Here is a 21,734-nt window from a genome sequence, read left to right as displayed (position 1 = left end):
ATGCCCACTCCTGGCCCTCAGTGTTCTGTCCCCTGCCTTCCAGATGCTTCAAGATGCAGATTCCTGAAGCTACTTTGACTTTTCCACCGTTCTGGTTCCCTCAATATAGGCCAGAGCCCACAGTCTAGAAACCAGTTGTGGAATCTTTACTTGCTGGCTGTAACTGTGTTTCCTGCACATCATCGGTATCTTCACAAAGTGATGATATTGATACATCTCTCAAGCGCAGGGACCCAAGTTCCAGTCCTCCCGAAACTGCCCAGCAGAGAGCTGGGCACAGGTATGGGGCTACTCCTCAACCCTGTAACTGACCAGAAGCTCTAAGAGACTGGGAAAAGCTGCCTTTGGTCCGTTCATTCGTTCCTTCATTCAGCAGGTGCTAAGGGCTAGGTTGTGGTTTAGTCGTTAACTCGTCTGTTAAGTTTATCATTTAATGTTTAACTCTGTCCATCCGTTTAGTCTTTAAGTCTGACTCTTGCGACCCCATGGGCTGTAGCCTGCCAGGCTCCTCTGGCCATAGGATTTTCCAGGCAAGAATACTGGAGTAGGTTGTCTTGCCCGTCTCCAGGGGATTTTCCTGACCCAGGGAATGAGTCCAGGTATCCTGCACTGCAGGCAGATTCTTTACTGACTGAGCTACCAGGTAGATGTATAAGATGTGATTTCTGCTCACAAGAAGTTTAAAATGAAAAGAATAAGAACAATGATCATAACCACTTTTTATTGCATACCTGCAGGCTAATGACTGTCCAGGTGCTTTGTATGTGTATCTCTCATTCTCATTTTCACTACAAACCTGCAAGTTTGGGGGAGTCTCCTCCTTTTACAGTTGAAGAAGCAGGCTCAGAGACCTCAGAGTCAGTTCGGGGCAGGGCCAAGGTGTCATCCTGGGTGCCCTGAAAGCCTGCTCTGGGGTGTTGGGGGAGGGAGAGACTGGGCTGCTCTGAGGCCATGGCGGGCAGCAGGGGTGTGGAGACCCCTTAAGGGCCCCAGAGGTGGCCCTTGGGTCAGAGGTCACCCTTGCCCTGAGTACACTCTTGGTCTGTCTTCTTCAGGGGTGTGAGGGCTGCCAGGGTGCCCCCTTCTCTTGCTGCCCTGGGAGGGACCCTAAAGACTAAACCTTTGGCATTAATAAAGGGTGTCTCTCCAGCAGTGCCCCACCCACCCTGCCTCCAGGCAACTGCCCTCCTCATGTCTGGGAACCGTAAGAGATTATGACAGTCATCATCAGAAGGAGCTACTGCGCCCGTCCGCGGGCCCACTTTTACGACAATTTTCTGACCTAGTTTACGGCCGCCACTGCCGTATTTCCTGGGGCGCTTGCCTAGGTGGTTTGTAAGTGCTGGTAGTGGCTGAATCACTTTGTGATTAAGGCATAAACTTGGTAGGCTGGGATGAACCGCGCTCCTGGTGGAAGCAGGGGAACCGAGCAGGTGCCATGGCCAGTACAGTGGTAGCAGTTGGACTGACCATTGCTGCTGCAGGATTTGCAGGTCGTTATGCTTTGCAAGCCATGAAGCATATGGAGCCTCAAGTAAAACAAGTTTTTCAAAGTCTACCAAAAACTGCCTTCAGTGGTGGCTATTACAGAGGTGGGTTTGAACCCAAAATGACAAAACGGGAAGCAGCATTAATACTAGGTGTAAGCCCTACTGCCAATAAAGCCAAAATAAGAGATGCTCATCGACGAATTATACTTTTAAATCACCCAGACAAGGGAGGATCTCCTTATATAGCAGCCAAAATCAATGAAGCTAAAGATTTGCTAGATTTGTAGCTGTCAAGCTACAAAATGAAGTAAATGTATGATGACTTAAGTTCTTATTCTCTTATGCGTCCCAGCTTTTTATAATAAAATGCCTCAAACCTAAAAAAAAAAAAAAAAAAGAAGGAGCTACTGCTGGTGGCTCTAGGCTCCGTATGTGTGTGCGCGCGCATGCGCGCGCGCGTGCGTGCGTGTGTGTGTGTGTGTGTGTGTGTGTGTGTGTGTGTGTGTGAGATGGGAACACCCTACCCCCTCCCCTATGGCCAATGTGAGCCTGGCTAACTAAGCCTATGAGGACTGGCTGGTGGGGGCGGTGGGCAGCTGTGGGGAGTGTGGTGTGTTCTCAGGGCTGCCCTGGGGTCCCAGGCTCAGCGCCTCAGCTGCTCTGGGTCCTGTGTCCATGCTTTCCCATCCCCTGAAGCTGCTGTCCCTCTGTGTCCTTGTCTTTCACAGACATCCCCCTGCTCCCTGGCTCCCCACGCCGGCTGAGCCCGCGGGCAGTGGTCAGAGGGGGTCAGGGCCCCAAACACGGACAGCAGTGCCTCCAGGCGCCGGGTCCCCCAGCCAGTCTGCAGGGCAGTGTCCCCCAAGGTTCCGGCCAGGCGTCCGGCGGAGGGAGCGCCCCCAACAGCTCTGTGAGTACTGGGGCGTGTGGATGGGCGGGCCTGTGGGATGCCTTCCACTTGGGGGCACGGGGTGTGTATTGTGGGTTTGTGTGTGGGGGCGGGGTTTCTGTTAGGCTCTCTTCATCTCCTGTCTCTCCAAGACGGGATGGCACACTGTCCCAGCAGCACTGGGTCCCCTGGTCAGAGGAGGATGGGGAAGACAGGTGTAAGAGGCCGGGTGGCCCCACCCCTGGCCTGCAGGCTCCCCGGCCCTCCCCGGACCTCAGCTGGGGCGCCTCTGAGGCTCTCCCCTGTGCCTGGCGCTTCATCTGGTTGCCCAGGTGACCTCTCAGGTGGCTGCGGAGGCAGCTGGGTATCAAACTGGTAATAAACAGGGAAACACCCAAAGCGGGAGGCAGGTCCCTCCCCCGGCTCCACCTAGTTCTTTCTCCTCCTCTTCTCAACCTCCCATCGCCTCCAGGAGCAGACGGGAGTGGACCGCAGCCTCTCTGGCAGGGTCCTCGCCAGTGGCTGGGGAGGACGGAGAGCGGGTAGAGGAGGATATGGCGCTGTGAGGCGCAGAGTGGACAGTGAATCCCCCGTGGGGTAGGAGTCGGGTGGGCCAGGCGGCTAGAAATCGGCCTTTGTTCCAATGGATCCAGAGAACCTGCCGGTGAGTACGGCGTGTTTGCAGGCAGGCCTGCACCTCTGCAAAGAGGAAGGGGTGTCGTGGTGCATGTGGGGGGCCCTTCGTGTCAGAGCGCGTGGGTGACGCAGGTAGGCACAGTGTGCGCCGGTGTGAGGCTGAGTGCTCGACTTGTGCGCGTGTGCTGGAATGGGGCTTGGTGCGCGGAGGGAGGCCGGTGGTGGGATGCGCAGGGTTGACGCTGCATATGCATCTGTGTGCGTGAGCGTGCATGTGTGCTGCGTCTATGGGCCGGGGCTAGACCCGGGGCTGGGGCGGAGGAGTGGCGGCCTGGCCGATGAACTCGGGCCTCTCTGTCCTTTCGCTGTGAGGGCCTGGCCTCCTTGTCCCCGTCCCAGGTCCCAGAGCGCCAGGTCAGCCTCCCGCGCCTCTCGCCCCTCCCTCACTGGATGTCGCCGCTCCGTGTCCCCTCTTCTTCGGCCAGGTCATCAACAATTACTTGGAGGCCAGCGAGCCGGTGTCCTCGGAGGCCCGCGTGAGCCGCATGCACTTCTATGACAGCCAGAGGAAGGTGGACTACGTGCTCGCCTACCACTACCGGAAACGCGGGGCGCACCCCGGCCACAGCTCCCCGGGCCACAATCTGGCTATCGTCTCCAATGGCGAGACGGGCAAGGACCCCCAGGCGGGGGCTCCCGGTGACATCGAGCTGGGGCCGCTCGATGCCCTGGAGGAGGAGAGGAAGGAGCAGCGAGAGGAGTTTGAGCACAACCTGATGGAGGCTGGGCTGGAGCTGGAGAAGGACTTGGAGGTGAGGTTGGGCAGGTGGCCGAGGGTCTGGGGTGCGATGGCTGTGCTGGGCTGGGTTCCTGGCCGTCGGGCCACGTGCAGGAAGCCTTTGGCTCTGCTCTGGCCTCTGGCATGCTGTTTTTTTCCTTCTGGTGGGGATTTTCTTGCTCAAGGACTTAGGAAGAGTTCTGGGATCCCAGCTCCCAGCTGCTGGGAGTGGGCGCCCATCTGGAAGCTGGCTTAGAGATAAAGACAGACGTTAGAGATAGAAGGCAAGGCATTTCTTCCTGGCTTGCCATCCTGTGGCCTTTGTAATGCTTTCCTTGGAATGAAGACCTGATTTGCCTGTTGTGCTTTGGATTGAATTTTCTGTCTAGGAGACTTACATTATTAAGAAAAGTCCTTGCCTGGGACTCCCAGGGAATTGGTTATTTGGGAATGGAACATCAGACACATTTTATCAACTTGTAAGCTGTCTGTATTTTGACCTCTGATCAGATAAATCCATTTATCTACACATTTGTCTCTCTGTTCTTCCATTCACCCATTCATCCTTCCATCCATACATCCTTTCATCCATCCATCCTTCCATCCATTTCTTCACTCTCTTCTCCATCCATTTCTTCATACCACACGATCCTTTAAAGATGACTGGCCCTTGCCATCCCCTCCAAACTCACCTCCTACCCCTCCCACTCTCCGGTGCTGGCTCCAGCCCACTGGCCTTATCTCGGTCGTGTCTTTGTCACTCTTACCTCAGGGCCTCTGCATGGATTGTCTGTCATCTCTGCTTCGGTCTCCCTTCCTCTAGACCTGCGCATGCTCAGCCCCTCACTTCAGACCTCTGCTTGAATATTACCTCCTTCCAGACATCTTCCCTGACTGTCTTAGATAAAGTACCCCGCACCCCTATCATTCTGTACCTTGACCCTGCTTCACTTTTCTTCGTTATACTTAGCACCTGAAATAGCATGGTAGATTTGTTTTTTATCTCTGCCCCTCCCAGCTCCGTGAAGGCAGGGGTCTTGTTTGGTTCACTGCTGTATCTCGAGCACCTTGGACAGAGTCTGGCATATATAGAGCTTAACTAGCGTTAGTTGAATAAATGACTTCCCCAAGTCTCAGGTTCCTCATTTGCAAATAGACACTCTGCAGGACTGTAGTTTTACGTGCCCCATTGTTAGACAGGCCAATGAAAACATCTAGCACAGTGTCTGGTACACAGTAGGTGCTCAGTAAATACTCATGATTATAGAAAAGGGTGTCATGCTGAAGGATGGGGTGACATTCTCATCAGATACCTGTTTTGTAAGTTTCACATTAACGCCATCCCCAAAGGGGAAGGGACATCCCCAGAGGCCATTCATCCATTTTGCTGTCCCCAGGCAGGATGGTGTGTGACCCGGCTCTGACCCTGGCTGTGCTGACCTGCGCTGCTTATCCACAGTCTTAAATCAGGAGCTCCTTCTTGTGTTTTTCTTTGCACCAATATAGGGCCAGTGTGCTCTTTTAAGGCCGCTTGGGGCTCCCCTGCTGTGGGATGTGCTGACTTTCACCTTTGGAAACCCAGAGCTTGCTTAGTGCCTTTGACTGGGGTCTGGTCGTAAGGTTTCTCGAGGCGTGTTTTGAGAGCTGTGCAAGTAGCTCTTGGCATCACCACTGTGGGAGGCTGCACCTTCGCTGTGTGTCAGGGAGGCAGGGAGGCTCAGGCAGCCGAGGCCTGGGCCTTGCGCCCCTGCTGAGTTGGGAGACAGCAACCTGCCCTGAGTTGGACTCTGGAGTCTGAACACAGATGTCCACATCTCAGACCTGGCATCTGTCAGCCTCATGACCTTGGGCAAGTGGCTTGATCCTTCGGAATCGCAGTTTATTTGTATGTAAAAAGGGAATAATACTACACTCTTCACTGGGTCGTGATGAAGGGGAAACCTGACAACTAGAAGTATCTGAAGGTGTAACAAGTCAGTGTTAACTGCTATTGTTATTATGGAGAGTTGCCAGATCTAGCAAATAAAGATTCAGGATACCTAGTTAAATTTGAATTCAGATTAACAACAAATAATTTTTTTTTTTAGCAAAAGTATGTCCCATGCAATATTGAGGATATTTGTTGTGTCTGATTACTAAGGTGTGTCTGACTCTTTTGTGACCCCATGGACTGAGGCCCGCCAGGCTTCTCTGTCCATGGGATTTCCCAGGCAGGAATACCGGAGTGGATTGCCATTTCTTTCTTCAGGGGATCTGCCTGACCCAGGGATCGAGCCTGTGTCTCCTGCATTGGCAGGCAGGTTCTTTGCCACTGAGCCACTGGGGAAGCCCCATTAAGGACATACTTTTACTCAAATATTATTTGTGGCTAATCTGAAATTTAAATGTAACTGCACTGCTCCTAGTGGGCTGCCCCCCAGCATGTTTTATTTTGATTGCTATTGGATTTTGCTGGCTTCGGCTGGGAATTAGGAGGGCCCAGAGCGAGCTCTTAGGACTGACGAGTGTTCAGGGGCTCCCCTGCTGTGGGCGTGCTGACTTTCCCCTTTGGAAACCCAGGGCTCGCTTGGTGCCTCTGACTAGAGTCAGGTGGAGTGCGTCCTGGACTGTTGTCCCTGCTGTGTACTCGCCAAGAGCGCTTCCCTCCTGGCCCCTCACCCTGGCTTCAGGTCTAGTTAACTCTCCTTTCCCGGGGCCTTTCCAAGCTACTCAGCATCCCCCATGTCCCTTCTGTCATCAAAGCCTCTACCACTCATGTAGTCATCCTGACCTACTCTCTTGCAGTGTTTTGCTTTATTATTTTTTCCCCTCCTTCTCTTTTCCAAAGTTATGCATTTGGGTACCACTGATGCAGAGTTGAGTTCATCACAGTTCTCAGTCATGGCGCATTATTGTTATTGGTGTGCAGAGGTCCTTCTTGTGACTTATTTATTTATATAAAGATAAAACCCGGAGCCAATGGTCCTAACACCGACACTCAGATTCATAAGAGACAGGGGTTCCTGCCACAGCTGCCAATGGAGGAGGGGGTACCCTGGTCTTGAGCCCCCGATCCTCTGAGTAGCCTGATTCTAGACCCTGAGAAGAGGGAGGAATATTCCTGAGACCACAGGTGTGTGTATGGGGTGGGAGTACCACCACTGCCTTTTCGCCCTTGCTGGGAACAGAGGCTGTTGTTGTTGTTGAGTTGCTAATTTGTGTCCTACTCCTTGTGACCCCATGGACTGCAGCACGCCAGGCTTCCCTGTCCTTCACCATCTCATGGAGTTTGCTCAAACTCATGTTCATGGAGTTGGTGATGCCATCTAACCATCTCATCCTCTGTCGTCCCCTTCTCCTCCTGCCCTCAATCTTTCCCAGTATCAGGGTCTTTTCCAATGAGTCAGCTCTTGGCATCAGGTGGCCAAAGTACTGGAGTTTCAGCTTCAGCATCAGTCTTTCCAATGAATATTCAGGGTTGGTTTCCTTTAGGATGGACTGGTTTGCTCTTGCTCCCTTGGGGACGGGGTAGGGACTTTCATGTCCACCTTCTCCCTGATTGCAGTCCTACATCAGGCCTGGGGGCTTGGCCCTGGAACCCAAGGCCTGCAGCCGCCTTGGTGACTGTGCTCCTCATCATTTCTTTTAGTCTACTCACCCTTCCCAGCTCACTGCCTGCTGCCCGCATTCCGATGCTTGGTGTTCCTGGGAAACGTATAGTGTTGCTTTTGCTTTGTGCCTTTTTTTCCTTTAAAAAAAGACATTATTGTTTAGAACAGCTTTTTAAACATTTATTTGTATTGGTGGATTTTGTGTTAGTTTCTGCTGTACAGCAAAGTGAATCAGCTATGGAAATACATACGTCCCCTCTTTTTTGAATTTTCTTCCCATTTAGGTCACCGCCTGGTAGGCTGCCGTCTATGGGGTCACACAGAGTCGGACATGACTGAAGTGACTTAGCAGCAGCAGCAGAGCATTGAGTAGAGTTCCCTGTGCTATACTTTAGGTTCTCATCAGTCATCTATTTTATAGCTAGTATCAATAGCGTATAAAAGAGTCTTACATTTTCTGAAAAATTGGACAGAGAGGTCTCCATCCCACACACTAGTTTCCTCTATTATCGATACAGTACATTTATCACAGTTAATGAGCCTCTGTTGATACCCTGTCATTAACTCAAATCCCTTCTCAGTTCAGAGTCCCCTGGTTTTTACCTTCTCCCTGTTTGTCCTCCAGGATCCCAGCCCGGAGCCCACATCGTATTTACTGTCACGGCCCCTTAGGCTCACTACCCTCTTGGTGGTGACGGTTTCTCTGAACTGTATGCATGTTTCATTTACTTAGTGGCTCTGTCTTAAACCCATTCTGTTCCCTTCCTTTTGCTCTCAGCACTGTATTCTTCAGACCATTAGTGTTGTTGCTGTTGTTCAGTTGCCAGGTCGTGTCAACTCTTTGTGACCCCACAGACGGTAGCACACCAGGCTCCTTTGTCTTCCACCATCTCCTGGAGCTTGCTCAAACTCATGTCCATCGAGGCGGTGACGCCATCCAACCATCTCATCCTCTGTTGACCCCTTCTCCTCCTGCCTGCAGACCTTCCCAGCATCAGGGTCTTTTCCAAGGCGCTGGCTCTTTGCATCAGGTGGCCAAAGTATTCCCCGGTGTACGTGTGTCTAATTCCTTTTTTCTGACAGATGAGCTCTTGTTTACCTAGTCACTCCCCTAATGATAACGGGCACCCAGGTTGTCACCCAACAAGGTTGTGAGTGAATTGGCACCTCCTTCAGGGCTCGTGTCCCATGCTTTTCTCTATCCCTTCTCCTCACCCCTAGGTCAAGTTGGTGCTAAACCCTGGTTACAGGTGGAGACTGTGAGGGTCTGAACAACTTTCTGGGGGCCTGTTGGGGTCTGAACTGCTCTCTGGGTCGGGATGCCCAGCCTCTGGCTGTGAGCAGCAGTTTGGAACTGGTCCCTCACTGGGCAGGGACACTGCCTGGCTGCACCTGCTGGCTGTTTGGAGAGCAGGTGCAGCGGCCCCACCTTCTAGAAAGAAAGAAAGAAAGTCACTCAGTCGTGTCCGACTCTTTGCGACCCCATGGACTGTAGCCTACCTACCAGGCTCTTCCGTCCATGGGATTTTCCAGGCAAGAATACTGGAGTGGGTTGCCATTTCCTTCTCCAGGGGATCTTCCTGACCGAGGGATTGAACCCCGGTCTCCCACGTTGTAGGCAGACGCTTTACCATCTGAGCCACCAGGGAAGTCCCACCTTTTAGACTGTCCCCCTTCTCCTGGCCTGGATGGCCTCTAAGGCTCTAGCTTTGCTTTGATTTTAAGGCAAATGGAGAGGAAGTGGGTTTCCTCTTGGACACCTATGAAAAATATGCACTTAGCCTTACAGATCAGAAGAACTTTGCGGTCACCAAACTCTAATGGATTGAGTATCCTGGACTTCATTTCAACTCCAGTTGATATCTGGGCATGCTTCAGACAGAGGAGAACCTAGTGTGTCCCTTGTTTGGCGTTTCCCCTTTCATTTTGTGTACATATTGTCATGTATTGATAAGGTCCACATTTGTATTTTAAAGACTGCTGCTGCTACTGCTGCTGCTAAGTCGCTTTAGTCGTGTCTGACTCTGTGTGACCCCATAGACGGCAGCCCACCAGGCTCCCCTGTCCCTGGGATTCTCCAGGCAAGAACACTGGAGTGGGTTGCCATTTCCTTCTCCAATGCATGAAACTGACTATTTAGTATTTATTGGATGACTAAGCCATGGTTCACTCTATATTTTCTTATGTTTGGCCATGTGATTAGAATTTCATCTAAATGAAATCTCCTTGTTGGAGATTCCTCTGGGTGACAGAGACCCCTGCAACCTCATTGCCAGTTCCGATAAATGTGGGCTCCCCTTTGGAATTGAGCATCAAAATCACTGTATTCAAGTGGGAGGCGAATGAATGTAAACAGTTAGGGGACTTACCCAGCCTTGAGCCTCCAGACAGGCTGTAGAGTGGATGGGCTGAACAAGGCCTCCTGTGTTCCCCCAGACCTCCTGCCCGACCCAGAGAGCCAGAGGGACAAAGGCAGAGACTCAAATGCTTGGGTGGCACCAAGGGGCATCTAGGTGGTGGGCAAGCCCAGAGCCAGGACAGCATGTGATGCCCTTAATGGGCCCGGAGGGCATGTTTACACAACGGTGCAGAGACTTTCTCCCAACCTGCAGGCCCTGGAATCCAGCAGGCGTAGTCCCAAACTTCAGCCCTGTGGGCAGCTGATCTTCCCAACTGGGAATGGAGAGGGGGCATGGACAGGGAGACCAGGTGCCCCCTTGCTCGGTGCTGGCTTTCCTGGGATTAGGGCATCCCTAGGACCCCTAGCAGAAGCTGCCTTTGCAAGCACGCTCTGGCTTCTCTAGCAGGTCTACAGGCTGCTTTTGGCAGTGTCAGGCATGGGGGGCAGAGTGCCAGCCTGGAGGCCTGCAGGTTCACTCAGGAGGCAGAGCCCTTCTCTCTGACCTGGTGTCGGGTGGGAACCCAGGAATAACCAAGCTCCTCTATCTCTACGGAGAGGAGATCACCTCCCCTCAAGACAGGATGTCTCTGACACCCGACTCCTCGCCCTGTGGCCTTGACATCTGACAGTTCAACCCAGATTATTGTGCTGAGTCAAAAGGAGTCGTCTAGGGGACCTCTGGGGAACGGAACATGGGGACCTCCCAGTGAGGCTCGTTTAGGGGAGAAGCTGGCAGCCTGGGACAATCAAATGCTGCCTCACTCTCTTCAAACCAGAGGCTACTGTTTCTTGACCTGACTTCTGTCATTACCCCTTTCTTGCACGAAGAATCTGCTTGCAATGCAGGAGACTGCCTTCAATGCTCGAGCCTGGGTTCGATCCCTGGGTCAGGAAGATCCCCTGGAGAAGGAAATGGCAACCCATTCCAGTATTCTTGGCTGGGAATTCCCATGGTTGGAGAAGCCTGGGCGGGCTACAGTTCATTGGGTTGCAAGAGTTGGACACGACTTAGTGACTAAACCACCACCTTTTTCGGGAAGAGTTTTTATACATCTGATTAAATAACTAATGGGAAGCCCTGTCCTCCTAGGCTTTTGGATGGTGGTGGGGCAACACTGTGAAATTGCTGTCTTTCTCCTTACATGGTATCTGTCCACAGCCCTGCAGATGAGACCCTCAGACCTGCGTTTTCTTCTCTCTTACCTGTATCATTTTGCTTTGCTGGGAGAAATAGGGTGTAGGAGATTCCCTGATTCTCAGGAAAACCTTGCTGCTTGCTTTTCCAGGGTGACCTGGAGGTCTTCCTGTCCACCGCTCTGCCTCCAGGCCCCAGGCAGGTTGTTGGACACTGGCCTGAGTGAGTGGTGTATTTATATGGGGTGGGGGTCGCCGCATCCTTGACACCATTGTGAGATTAGTCTGTTTCCTTCTCAGGAATAGAATAGGGATTTGCATTCTTAAGAAGGCCTACAAGGGAGAGAAGGGAAGATACGAACATGGCATTTAACGACACTCCAGTCCATTCCGTTTCTTGGTGATGCTGTTGCATTCTCATGGGTGTGGGTAGTGGTCCCGTGGCTGTTGACTTGCTCTAATGACTGGGGAAAATGCACTGATTTCCCCCTGGCTTTGGGATGTGTTCCTGTTCCACTCGCCCCACCCTGAAGCAGCACACCAGAGCCCAGGACATCTCACCTGCCTCTTTCTTGCCCCAAGGGAGCTTCAGGAAACACAACAGCCTGAGCAGACCCTGCTCTCTGGGACCACACAGCTGAGCAGGGCAGGCCTGGGTGGACTGGATCTCCCGGGGGAAGTACCCCAAGCAGCGTGGGGGCGGGGATTCAGAGAGAAGCAAAGAGAGCAAGTCAAGTCCCCCAAACCTGGGTGAACATCAATTTCCTTTTTCAGAGTTTGTAATTAAAAACTAATATTCATGAACAGAGACTGCTTGGGTAAGTCACTCCAGCTGTCAAGATGCCCCAAAGGGAAGCAGAGACCAGAGGAGACCCACCAGGCTCCATCTCTGGTTCAATCTCTGGCTGCCTCTCTCCTGCATCTCCTTCATCAGACATTACCGTTTCGGTGTCATGTCCTGAGCTGGAGCTGATGCCACAAGGGCCTCTGGTCTAGTAGGGAAAGCAGCCCTGACCACAGAGAATCACAGGATCAGGCCGGAATGTGCAGTTACAGAGTAGGGAGAGAGTGCTGGGAGAACAGTGGTCTGGTGATGGGAGAAACCCACCTGGAAGCTCTAGACGGAATCGCCTCCCTTCTCCTCACTCCCAGATGCTCGGGGCCCAGCACACCTGAGTGGGCTATGTTTGGTGCTCTTATCAGATCTCTGGCGGGCATTTGCCCCCCTGCAAGCTGCAGTGTTGGGAGGACACTGCAAGTTTAGACGTGGGTGTTGTATGTGGTGGGAGTCTTCTTTGAGCCTTTGAGGCCTGGAGAAGCCCAGTGGTTGTATCTGGGGCTTGAGGGATGGGGAGAATGGTTCTGGGCCACCAGCCTAGTGTCCCCTTGTCCTCACTGTGGACGGGGTCTCCCTGCTACTCCTGGTCAGCTCCTTATGCTGCCCCTATACCTTCTCTCTGATGACCCCTGGGGCTACATGGCAGCATCGAGCGTTCTTAAACCTTGCAGGTTTTGTGAATAGGATTCATCAACTCAGATGGTATAAAATGGCACTTACTTTCACCAACATTTAGGTGCGTGCATGCTAAGTCACTTCAGTTGCATCCAACTCTGCAACCCCATGGACGGTTGCCCGCCAGGCTTCTCTGTCCGTGGGGATTCTCCAGGCAAGAACACTGTAATGGGTGGCCATGCCCTCCTCCAGGGGTCTTCCTGACCCAGGGATTGAACCCTTGTCTCAGGCGTCTTCTGCATTGGCAGGCGAGTTCTTTACCACTAGCACCACCTGGGAAGCCCCAACATTTACCCAAAACATAGCATTTACTTGAGTTAAGGATATAGGTACAAAGTGACATTGCTGTGAGTAGCTGGGAGTTTGTTACCAATGGAAGTCACATACAGCTTCATATCCCCTTATAATGGCTGCACAAGTCTCAGTCACACTGATGCTCGTCATTAGTTTGAAATGATGACAAGGTTTAGATGTGCTGTTAGGCTTGCTATCGGATGCCTTGTTAAAGCAGTATGCGTATGACTGTCTCATACATTTCCCTAGAGGCTCAGGCAATAAAGAATCTGCCTACAATGTGGGAAACCCAGGTTCAATCCCTGGGTCAGGAACACCCCTGGAGAAGGGCATGGCAACCCACTCCAGTATTCTTGCCTGGAGAATTCCATGGACAAAGGAGCCTGGCAGTCTACAGTCCATGGAGTCACAATTGTCAGACACAACTGAGTGACTAACACTTTTACTTTTTCATGTAAAGCAGTAAGTGTATGACATTTACATTTAAGTATTTTGATTCCTGTGTGATGAGTCTTCTCTTTATTCTGTATGATTGTTGTACACACTGAAACGTTCTGAGAAGGGGTTCATAGATTCCATCTGACTGTCCTAGGGCTCCAGACCCAGAAAATGATTATTAACCCCTGAACATCACTCCGCACACCTAGAAGAAGCTGAGACAGACAGTGACTGTCCTGCTTGGCTGCTGTATGAAGGGAAATCAGATGGGAAGGCTTACAGGCTGCTCCCTGGAGACTGACTGGCTCAGAGAAGGTTCCCAAGGAGTCTGGAGGCAGGGGCATGATATCAGGGCCTGGGTGGGGCCAAGCATACCTGTGACTTCAGCTGACCCTTCCATGCTAGTTGTATTTGGAAGCGTGTGGTTTGATCCACAACGTGATTGAACCCAAGAGGGAAGGGGAGTGGAAAGCGGGTTGAGTGGCTCGAGCCCGGGTTCTAGGTCCTGTACTGCCACCAGCTGGCTTCTTTCTGGACCTGGAGACTGAGCATAATCAGGGATCCTCCAATGCTGGGCCTGAAGGGACTGGCTCTCTCGGACTTAGACTGAGAGTCTGGGCTGCAGTAAAATGGAGACTGTTTTCTCCATGTACTCAAAAATTGCACCTATAAAGACAATTTTCTCAATTTATAATCGTTCTTACGTATCTTTTCCTCCAACCTTTAGCAGCTGTTGGCACTTGGCTGTTTGTGTGTACTCAGTGAGGGCAGAGTGAATGGGTGAGAAGTAGAAGAATGTTAGTGGGAAAACTTAGAATTGGCCAGTCCTGTTTAATATTGCGGTTGTTTTTTGTTTTGCTATTTTTATTGGAGTGTAACTGCTTTGCAATCTTGTGTTAGTTTCTGCTGTACAGTGAAGTGTATCAGCTATTTGCTGTGCTTAGCCGCTCAGTCATGTCTGACTCTTTGTGCTTCCACGAACTGCAGTCTGCCAGGCTCCTCTGTCCTTGGGGATTCTCCAGGCAAGAATACTGGAGTGGGTTGCCATGCCCTCCTCCAGGGCATCTTCCCAACCCAGGGACTGAATCCAGGTCTCCCGAATTGCACGCGGATTCTTTACCGACTGAGCCACCAGGGAATATGTATGCACATATCCCATCCCTCTTGGACTCCCCTGTCCCACCCCTCTGGGTCATCACAGGGCAGCGAGCTGAGCTTCCTGTGCTGCCTGGCAGCTTCTCGTTGGCTGTCTGCTTACACAGAGTGGTTTATATAAGTCAGTGCTACTCTCTCAGTTGGACCCACCTTCTCGTCCCCATGTTGTGTCCATAGTCGTTGGCTGTCTGCTTACAGAGTGGTTTATGTAAGTCAGTGCTACTCTCTCAGTTGGACCCACCTTCTCGTCCCCACGCTGTGTCCATATGTCTGTTCCCTACGTCCGCAAATAGATTCATCTGTATTGTGTTGCTAGATTCCACATGTATGTGTTAAGATATATTTGTTTTTTTCTTTCTTTTTAAAATTATTTTTTAATTGAAGGATAATTGCTTTATAGAATTTTGTTCTTTTCATCAAACCTCAATGTTCTGAAATACTTCACACTGTATGACAGATTCTAGGATCCATCTGCATCTCTACAAATGACCCAGTTTCATTTCTTTTTTTTTGGCTGCCATAAAAAGAAATGCAGTTGGTTTTGGTGGTGATCTTCTGTTGCCTATCCTGTGAGTTCTTCCATGAAAATTGTTCTTGGTTTGAGGGTTGGAATTAAGCGAGTCAGTATTTTAAGGACTTTTGTGGAGGGCTCTGCAAGGAGCCTTCTGAGCTGGTGTGTTGTCCCAGCTCCTAAGGGTCCCCCAGGGCTGCCTGCTTGGGCATCGGAAACAGCTCCTCACGGTGCATCCTGCTGAGAAGCCTGTCTTTGGTCTGCACGAGGGACGGGTGAGTGGATGGCGAGTTGGGTAGGCTGATGGCCCCTCTCCAGGGGATGGGTGAGTGGGTGGCGAGTTGGGTAGGCTGATGGCCCCTCTCCAGGGGACAGGTGAGTGGGTGGTGAGTTGGGAAGGCTGATGGCCCCTCTCCAGGGAACCGGTGAGTGGATGGCGAGTTGGGTAGGCTGATGGCTTTTCTCCAGGGGAGGTTGGTGTTGTTCAGTTGCTCAGTCACTTCTGACTCTCCAACCCCATGAACTGCGGCACACCAGGCTCGCCTGTCCTTCACTATCTCGCTGAGTTTGCTCAAACTCACGTCTATTGAGTCAGTGATGCCATCCAACCATCTCATCCTCTGTCTCCCCTCGATCTTTCCCAGCATCAGGGTCTTTTCCAAAGAATCGGCCCTTCACCTCAGGTGGCCAAAATATTGGAGCTTCAGCTTCAGCATCAGTCCTTTCAGTGAATATTCAGGGTTGATTTCCTTTAGGATTGACTGGTTTGATCTCCTTGCAGTCCAAGGGACTCTCAAGAGTCTTCTTCAGCTCCAAGGGAGATATCAGGTTAAAAAAGAAAGAAGGAAGCTTATATAGTATCAGAGAAGTTAAAGATATATTGGCATCAATTGGAGACTTTGCAGGATAATTGAAAAGGGACTCAGTTTCTCACCATTTCAAACTGTTATTTGATGCTCTGTTGTATCTTCCTTAATCTAATGCTCCGTGCACTTGGGCAAAGTGACCAAAACACTTAGCACACCCTCTGGAGCTTCACTTGTTCCCGGATAGACTGAGGACTTCGAGAGCCAGGACCAAGTTTTATTTCTTTTTGTGTGTGTGTTTATTTGCACAGTGTCTGACACACAGGAGAGACTTAAGTGTGCTGAACTTATTCAAAGCATAGTGTGTGGCAAGGACAGCATATGGCAGAGTTGTCCAGGGAAGGGGGCAGTCCCCAGGAGCTGCAGTTGTCAGGGGGGCCTTTCCCAAGAAGAGGGACCCCCCCTTTCCCCTAACCCTGCCCTTGCTCTCAGCAGCCTGGAACCCTGCCCCCATTTCCTCTCCCCCCTCCCCACCTGAGCTCCAGCCCCTTCTTGCTTCTTTGCAGTAGCTTCCCCTGGGGAAGAAAATGCCATAGCTGCCTGCATCTCCCTCTCAGCCCCCAACCCAGAGAGGAGGGTGGAGGGCACTGGAGGAGGGAGTGAGAGGAAGCAGGGGCCGGGGAGAGAGGCCCCGACAGACAGACAGACACACAGTAAACCTGAGCCCTTCCAGGCTGCCCTTCGGGTCCCCAGTTTAGAAAGTTTTGACTCCCTGCCTGGGGAAGAGGTTGAGCCCCGGGGGTTGTTACGGGTCTCCCCGTCTTCCCCCACCCACCCTGTTCCTCCCTCTTTCTTCCTCTCAACGCCCTCCAGCTCTGCACTCGGGCAAATCCCACAGCCCAGGATGATTGCCGTTGCTGTGGACTTGTTGATGTTTGTGTTTAGGCCAGGCTCGTCTCCACGATGCGATTGTGAAATCCTTCAGAAACACACGCAGACACAGTTTCCTATGGACCGTGCGTCGGGAACTGTCTGTGTGACCAGGGCTGCGTCCCCAAGGCCGCTCTGGCTCTGGGACCTCGCTTTCGTCCAGTCACTAGAAATTTCCTTCTTGGAGTTGCCAGGACTGTCTGTTCTCTCCTGCCTGCCACGGGGGCCGCAGGAATCTGGACCCTTCCTTCCCTGAGTGTCTTTTGTTGTCGTTTTGTGTTTTGTTATTTTAGGCTGCTCTGTGTAGCATGTGGGATCTAGTTCCCCGACCAAGGATGGAACCTGGGCCCCCTGCACTGGGAGCGTGGAGTCTTAACCACTGGACCCTCAACCACTGGACCCTCAGGGAAGTCCCTCCCTGAGTATCTTTCATGACATATAGTTAGGTAAGGGTTCAACTTCATTTTTGGCATGTGGGTATTCAGTTTTTCCAGCACCATTTGTTGAAAAGACTGTCTGTTCCCCATTGAGTGGTTTTGGCACCCTTGTCAGAAACTATTTGACCAAATATATGCATGCGTGCTTAGTCACGCTGCTGTGACTTTTTGTAGCCTGCCAGGCTCCTCTGTCCATGGGATTTCCCAGGCAAGAATACTGGAGTGGGTTGCCATTTGCTTCTCCAAGGGATCTTCCTGACCCAGGGACTGAACCTGGGTCTCCTGCATTGAGAACAGATTCTTTACTGTCTGAACCATTTAGAGAAGCCCCCTCCTTGAGTGTCTTAAAGCTGCTTTTGAAGATCTGAGTCATAACAAATACTTCTAGTGTGCTAGGGCACACAGAACCACTCACTGAATCCTTGTAATGATCCTGTAAAAGATGGAGTATCACTGCCTTTATTTCTCAGATAAGAAAACCGAGGTTACTTGGTCAAGGTCAAAGAGCTTAGTACTAGGGAAGGATTCAGACCCTTTGTCTATGTCCCCATCACTGCACTGTCCCACTTCTGGTGGGGCTGATGCTTCTGCCCTCTGAGCTTGGTGTGCAGGAGGGGGAGTCCTTGTTGTCACCATGGAGATTGTCGGCCACCAAAGCAGGTTCAGGAGAAGAGCTGGGGGCCTGTGAACTTGGGAGTGTTCTCTCCTTTCCTCTGTCCCTGTTTTGCCCCTTCTGTCTTCCCTCTTAGCGGCTGAGGCGGGTGATCGTGAGCGGGGGGACGGCTGGATCCCTGCAGGGACCTTTTAATTACTGTGTTTGCAGCAGGAATCAACCTGCTTGGGGCTTACCCCTGAGACAATGGGGTGGATCTGGACCAGCACACGCGGTGAGCGGCGGCAGGGGTTCCCAGGAGAGTGGGACCTCTTGTGACCTGGCTTCATGGACCAAGGTTGTGCATCACTTAGTGAGGCTGAGGGCTGACTCTGCAGGAACCCCAGAGAGAGCGGGTCAGCATGACTGTCCAAGTGGGAGTCACTTTGGACAGGTAGCCTGCGTGGCATGTCAGCCCCCCAGGAGCAGGGCTGGGAGGACCTCTACGGGTGTGTTCTGCCCTGTCCAGACTATGGGCATCAGGAGGAATAAGGGCGGGAACTGTTTGCCTTGGGTGCCCAGCCTCTGCCTTCTGTGGCTTCTCCCACCTGGTTCGAGCATCACTCTCCGTCTTCACGTCCACTCAGGTCTTTCATTCAAACCCCTCAGGACAGCCAGGCTTTGCAGCAGCTGCGTCTTTAATGAGGATCAAAGAAGTAGGTGATGTGGCAGACTGGGCCCTGGGAGATGGAGGACTCTGGAAATCATGCCACAGTGACCCTTTCCTTTTTCAAGGACCACGGCCCCCCTTTTTCCTTTACCCCTGCTTTCGTAAGCTGGTTATGTTGACGCCTAATGCCTGCACAGCCAGGCAGCATTTGGGATGGAGCGTCCCTTGTATTCTGGGGCACGTGGTGGTGTGAGATGAAGAGGAGAGTGTCTGCACGGTCAGCACACTCAGGAAGGGGTCGGTGTTCAGCGAAAGACACAGAAGGCAGACGGTTCCTCAGGGTCGTGCGGGTATTCCTTGTGTGGGCACGTGTGATGAGTGGGTGGATAACCTCTTCACCGCCTCTTGCATTCTGGGTCACTCCCTCCTGTTGTTAGGATGCTGAGGAAATGGAAGAGAATTCAGCCATTCATCTTGACTGGAGCTAAGTGGAACCGGACAGAGATGCTGGGGTCTTCCTCCCCAAACACAGTATCCTTCCCTTCAGGACCGAAGGGCTGTGGTTCCCTGGTGCCCCGCCCGCCTCCACTGGCTTGGGTGCACATGTTCTGCACAGACACTTGTCTGCATATATGTGAATGCACGCAGCCAAGCTGAATTGCTACAGTGACCGGAGCCAGGAGGGGCAGGGCTGGAGGGTTTCTTGAAGGAGAAGGTTCTGGTGTCAAGTGAGCTTGGAATCCCAGCTCGGCCACTAAGCGATGCACAAGCTTGGGCAGATCGTGTGATGTCACCTGTGACTTGGGTTTTCTCGTCTGACCTGCTCAAGTTGTTTTGAAGACGAGTGGTCCATTGAGGGGTATGTGATAGTTGTTAAGGAAATGAATAATTAAATGAGGGGACATTCCTTCAAGTGTCTAGAGCGGTGCCTGGGACATGTTAGAAGCTCAGCATAGCTACTGTTCTAGTTCCTGCCTCTCAGGTCCCCAGATCCCTACAAGACTCCTATCTTTTCCTCCAGGCTGACATGTCTGTAAATGAGCTAGACTCTCCCATCCTAATTATTCTCAGTCCTCTCGTGGCCTGGCTTCATGGACCCCTCGTTAGGCTCTAACACACGCCAGTGGTTCAGATGCCCTGGAGAAGCCTCCTCCAACAAGCTTTTTCTTTTCTTCTTTTCTTCTTTCTGGGGTCTCCAGAAATCTCACCGAAGGGCTGACGTGTATGTGCACGCGTGCTAAGTCACTTCAGTCACATCTGGCTCTTTGTGACCCCACAGACTGTAGCCTGCCAGGCTTCCCTGTCCATGGGATACTCCAGACAAGAATACTGGAGTCGTTGGCCTTGCCCTCCTCCAGGGAATCTTCCTGACCTAGGGATTGAACCTCCTCCATCTCCTGCATTGAAGGCGAATTCTTTACTGCTGAGTCACCAGGGAAGCCCCAAAGGCTAACACCTGATATCAAATACCTCACCAGGAGGCTGACCGTCCCCAGGAAGAACCTGGAATCACAAAAACTTTTGCATGGATAGGTCATCCGTCTGTGTGCCCTGGTCCGAGCTAGAAGTCTTGCCTGCTACATTGAACCTCTGTTTTAACAATTCTCATTACATTGTAAGTGTGTTAATGTAGCTTGTTGCAGAGAGCCCTTTTCTAAAGTGATAATTAGCCTAATTTACCTGCTCTCTACACCTGCACTTCCGTGTCTCTGGTTTGATGGAAGTGTGACAGACGTCTGCCTTTCTCACTGCGCTTCAGTGAGAAGTGCGATGCACTGTATAACCTGAAGCACCATCCAGCCCGTGATCCAGCCAGAGGAGGAGAGACCAGAAACCGCTTTTCACTTGCTTGTGCGCTTATCTCAAAACTCAGGAGGCAAGTTCTTCTTCAGGTCTAACCTGGCTCCCTCCAGAGCAACCGTCGGTTGGTGAAGGAACAGGTCAGATGGCGTGCATTTGATTGGCCCCGTGGGGTCTGAAGTGCGTGGGGACTTGTCTCGGGGGCCTCGTTGTGAGCCTGGCCCGTCCTAGGCAGTGGAGCCAACGGAGGATTGGAAAGCACCCTTCTATGAGCCCAAGGAGCAGGTTGTCTGGCCGTCTGCAGACTTTGGTCCGCCTGCAGCTCTTCTCCCAGCTTGGTCTCACACTCAGGACAGGTCATGTGACTATCCCCAGCTCTTAAATTTCATTATTTTCAGTTGTTTAGGGTTCCTCCATCTCCTGTCTCCTGTAGTATCTACGGGCAGGCCTGCTCTCTGTTTTCTGCAGAATCATGTGTTCTTTGATGAGCTGTCTGGGGTATCTGAAAGTCATCCAGGCCATGTCCCTGCCTCTGGGACAGGTTTCCTGTGTCCCAGTGCTTCAAACGTCTTCCCAGGGATTTCTTCATTTCCTCGGATAATCTCTCCTTACCTTGTAGCCACAAGGTTCTTTCTAGAGTCTGACTTGACTCTCTCTTGCTGCCAGCTCCACCCTGTGGTCCACTCAGTTCTGGCCTCCAGGGAGGCAGAGAACAGCTGCCTGGTCCCGCCCCTGTTCCTTCCTTGTTCTTGTTGGGGTAGCACCTCCGTGCATCCAGTCCATGAATCCCCCAGCAATTTCTTTGTCACTAGATCACATTGCAAGCTCCTGTCCAAGTGCCGTCTGGCCTCTTCCTGTTCCAGGCTTCTCCCTCCCACCTGAGCATTTGTGTTTCTGGTTATTTATCCCCAGATGCAACGACTGCATTTTTCCAGGTTGAATCTGCTCGTTGTTACTTCCTGCCCGGCTTTGCTAACATCTCCAGGTCCCTTTTGCAGCCGCTGCTGCAGGCTCGCTGGACCTGGAGACACGGGTTTCCAGCCTTAGGAAGGCAGACTCTGAAGGGAGTGGGGTGGGGAGAGCCGGCTCTCCTGCTGAGAGGGGCCCCATCCAATTCGAAGTCAGGGACTCCCCAGGAGAAAGTCTGAATTGATGAGCACGGAAAGCCATCAGGCGCTGCCAGCAGGGGGGCGACGGAGACCAAGCCTGTCCCAGCTGTTCTCCGGCTCACATCTCCTGGGCCAGGAACAAGGAGACGCCTTCCTGCCCTCTTGGCCTCAGCTCTTTCCAAACAACCATTGCCAGTTCTAATTAAATACTCAGCAGAGAAAGCAAGGAGCCCCAGAAGAGGGGATCGGGGCCATTTCCTGTCCGGGGAGGGGGCCAACCCAGGATGGCAGGGGCCACAAGTTAAATGCAGAGTGAATGTGGATGCTCCCCCACGTCTTTTGGAAAAGGGAGAATTATTATTTTTTTTTTCTATCTGATTTTATTGTCAGCCCTGATGACTCAGAAAGTCAAGAGTTGGAAGGGACCTTCGAGCGTCTTTCCTGCTTGTCTCACTTTCTTTTTTTTTTAATCTTGTTTTTATTTATTTTTGGCTGTGCTGGGTCTTCGTTGCTGTGCAAGCTTTTCTCTTGTGGCGAGTGGAGGATATTCTCCAGTTTCGG

At 51.9% G+C, this 21,734-nt stretch overlaps 1 protein-coding gene and 1 non-coding gene across 3 annotated transcripts in view; both read left to right on the top strand.

Annotated features, from left to right (window-relative positions):
* Window positions 1–21,734, top strand: part of ANO2 (anoctamin 2) — a 337,501-nt gene continuing 315,767 nt past the window's right edge. For both annotated transcript variants that reach the window (XM_070371768.1, XM_070371769.1), the window contains exons 1-3: window positions 1–22; window positions 2,219–2,400; window positions 3,501–3,827. In XM_070371768.1, coding sequence (XP_070227869.1) covers window positions 1–22; window positions 2,219–2,400; window positions 3,501–3,827 — 531 coding nt within the window. The remainder of the gene's footprint in view (window positions 23–2,218; window positions 2,401–3,500; window positions 3,828–21,734) is intronic.
* Window positions 1,294–1,777, top strand: LOC102283016 (mitochondrial import inner membrane translocase subunit TIM14). Its single transcript, XR_001351446.2, has one exon. It is a non-coding gene; the product is annotated as a mitochondrial import inner membrane translocase subunit TIM14 (transcript).

This window comes from Bos mutus, chromosome 5 (assembly GCF_027580195.1).
Source record: "Bos mutus isolate GX-2022 chromosome 5, NWIPB_WYAK_1.1, whole genome shotgun sequence".
Classification (NCBI taxonomy): domain Eukaryota; kingdom Metazoa; phylum Chordata; class Mammalia; order Artiodactyla; family Bovidae; genus Bos; species Bos mutus.
The sequence above is the reverse complement of the archived record's forward strand: the minus strand, read 5'-3'. Positions and strand labels throughout refer to the sequence as shown.